At 37.4% G+C, this 2,358-nt stretch overlaps 1 protein-coding gene across 1 annotated transcript in view; it reads left to right on the top strand.

The window, feature by feature from the left end:
• The first annotated feature begins 2,253 nt into the window (after window positions 1–2,253).
• Window positions 2,254–2,358, top strand: part of rps15 (ribosomal protein S15) — a 16,996-nt gene continuing 16,891 nt past the window's right edge. Inside the window, exon 1 of the mRNA XM_061941641.1 lies at window positions 2,254–2,329. Within this exon, the coding sequence (XP_061797625.1) occupies window positions 2,327–2,329 (3 nt within the window). The 5' untranslated portion in view covers window positions 2,254–2,326. The remainder of the gene's footprint in view (window positions 2,330–2,358) is intronic.

The following is a 2,358-nucleotide window of genomic DNA, read 5'->3' as shown; positions in this document are numbered from 1 at the left end:
TGGGAAAGAATTCCACCTGAGAAGCTTAAAAAATGTGTCTCCTCAGTTCCCAAACATTTACTGAGTGTTGTTAAAAGGAAAGGCCATGTAACACAGTGGTAAACATGCCCTTTCCCAACTACTTTGGCACGTGTTGCAGCCATGAAATTCTAAGTTAATTATTATTTGCAAAAAAAATAAAGTTTATGAGTTTGAACATCAAATATCTTGTTTTTGTAGTGCATTCAATTGAATATGGGTTGAAAATGATTTGCAAATCATTGTATTCCGTTTATATTTACATCTAACACAATTTCCCAACTCATATGGAAACGCGGTTTGTACCTACCAGCATTAATGGTGCCTTCACAGATGTGTAAGTTACCCATGTCTTGGGCACTAATGCACCCCCATACCATCACACATGCTGGCTTTTCAACTTTGTGCCTAGAACAATCCGGATGGTTCTTTCCCTCTTTGGTCCGGAGGACACGACGTCCACAGTCTCCAAAAACAATTTGAAATGTGGACTCGTCAGACCACAGAACACTTTTACACTTTGCATCAGTCCATCTTAGATGAGCTCGGGCAGCATTTCTGGGTGTTGTTGACAAATGGCTTTAATTTTGCATAGTAGAGTTTTAACTTGCACTTACAGATGTAGCGGCCAACTGTCGTTACTGACAGTGGTTTTCTGAAGTGTTCCTGAGCCCATGTGGGGATATCCTTTACACACTTTAAGGGGCGGTATGGCGCAGTGGGTAGAGTGCCAGAAACCTGAGGGTTGCAGGTTCGCTCCCCGCCTCTTGACATCCAAATCGCTGCCGTTGTGTCCTTGGGCAGGACACTTCACCCTTTACCCCCGGTTCCGCTCACACTGGTGAATGAATGATGAATGAATGATAGGTGGTGGTCGGAGGGGCCGTAGGCGCAAACTGGCAGCCTCGCTTCCGTCAATCTACCCCAGGGCAGCTGTGGCTACAAATGTAGCTTACCACCAGCAGGTGTGAATGAATGATGGGTTCCCACTTCTCTGTGAGCGCTTTAAGTATCTAACAATAGAAAAGCGCAATATAAAATCTTACCCATTATTATTATTATTATTATTATGTCAGTTATTATTATTATTATATTATTATATTATTATTATATTATATTATATTATTATATTATTATTATATTATTATTATTATTATTATTATTATTATTATAATGATTATATTATTATTATTATTATAATGTCAGTTTTTGATGCAGCATATCATCGCTTACATGCAGTGGTTTCTCCAGATTCTCTGAACCCTTTGATGATATTAAGAACCGTGGATGGTAAAATCCCTAAATTCCTTGCAATAGCTCGTTGAGAAATGTTGTTCTTAAACAATTTGCTCACACATTTGTTCACAAAGTGGTGACCCTCGCCCCATCCTCATTTGTGAATGACTGAGCATTTCATGGAATCTACTTTTACACCCAATCATGGCACCCACCTGTTCCCAAATAGCCTGTTCACCTGTGGGATGTTCCAAATAAACGTTTGATGGGCATTCCTCAACTTTCTCAGTCTTTTTTGCCACTTGAGCCAGCTTTTTTGAAACATGTTGCAGGCATCAAATTCCAAATGAGCTAATATTTGCAAAAAAATAAAGTTTTCCAGTTGGAACGTTAAGTATCTTGTCTTTGCAGTTTATTCAATTGAATATAAGTTGAAAAGGATTTGCAAATCATTGTATTTTTTTTTTCTTACAATTTACACAACGTGCCAACTTCACTGGTTTTTGGGTTTTGTACAATATTAAGTCTTTAAAAGTCTATAGAACTGAGAATTGATTGATTGAATTGATTCATTGAAACTTGTATTAGTACAGTACATATTCCGTACAATTGACCACTAAATGGTAACACCCGAATAAGTTTTTCAACTTGTTTAACCAATTCATGGTAAACTCATTGCTGCTATAATAGTTTGGATAAATGATTGGAGTCGTGGAAAAAATAATTTAAAAAATGTCTTAATGTTATCATTTCATTTTGGACCCCTGTTTACTTGAGTGTAAATATGAAATATAACTCGCAAATTGTACTGTATAAAATGCTGAATTACAAATATAAGAGGGGTATATTTATCTAAAAACTCAGTAACTTTTCCCCAAATTAGATTAATTTACTAAAAGAATGTTTTAAACAGTATCAGTGTTCTAAAAAAAAAAGTGTTTGTCCAACGGTGCTACCTGCAGGCTGTTAAGGAAACTACCACCGGAAATGTTCGCCGGATGTGACTGAAATCGCGCGATATTAGGACCAACGTGATTTCAGGCCTTTCTTTTCCCCCGGAACTCAAGGCAAGATGGTAGGTGCTAACATATCGTCCACTACCAT

The sequence above is a fragment of the Nerophis lumbriciformis genome, linkage group LG03, assembly GCF_033978685.3.
Source record: "Nerophis lumbriciformis linkage group LG03, RoL_Nlum_v2.1, whole genome shotgun sequence".
Classification (NCBI taxonomy): Eukaryota; Metazoa; Chordata; class Actinopteri; order Syngnathiformes; family Syngnathidae; genus Nerophis; species Nerophis lumbriciformis.
This window is presented reverse-complemented; position numbering and strand designations above follow the sequence as displayed.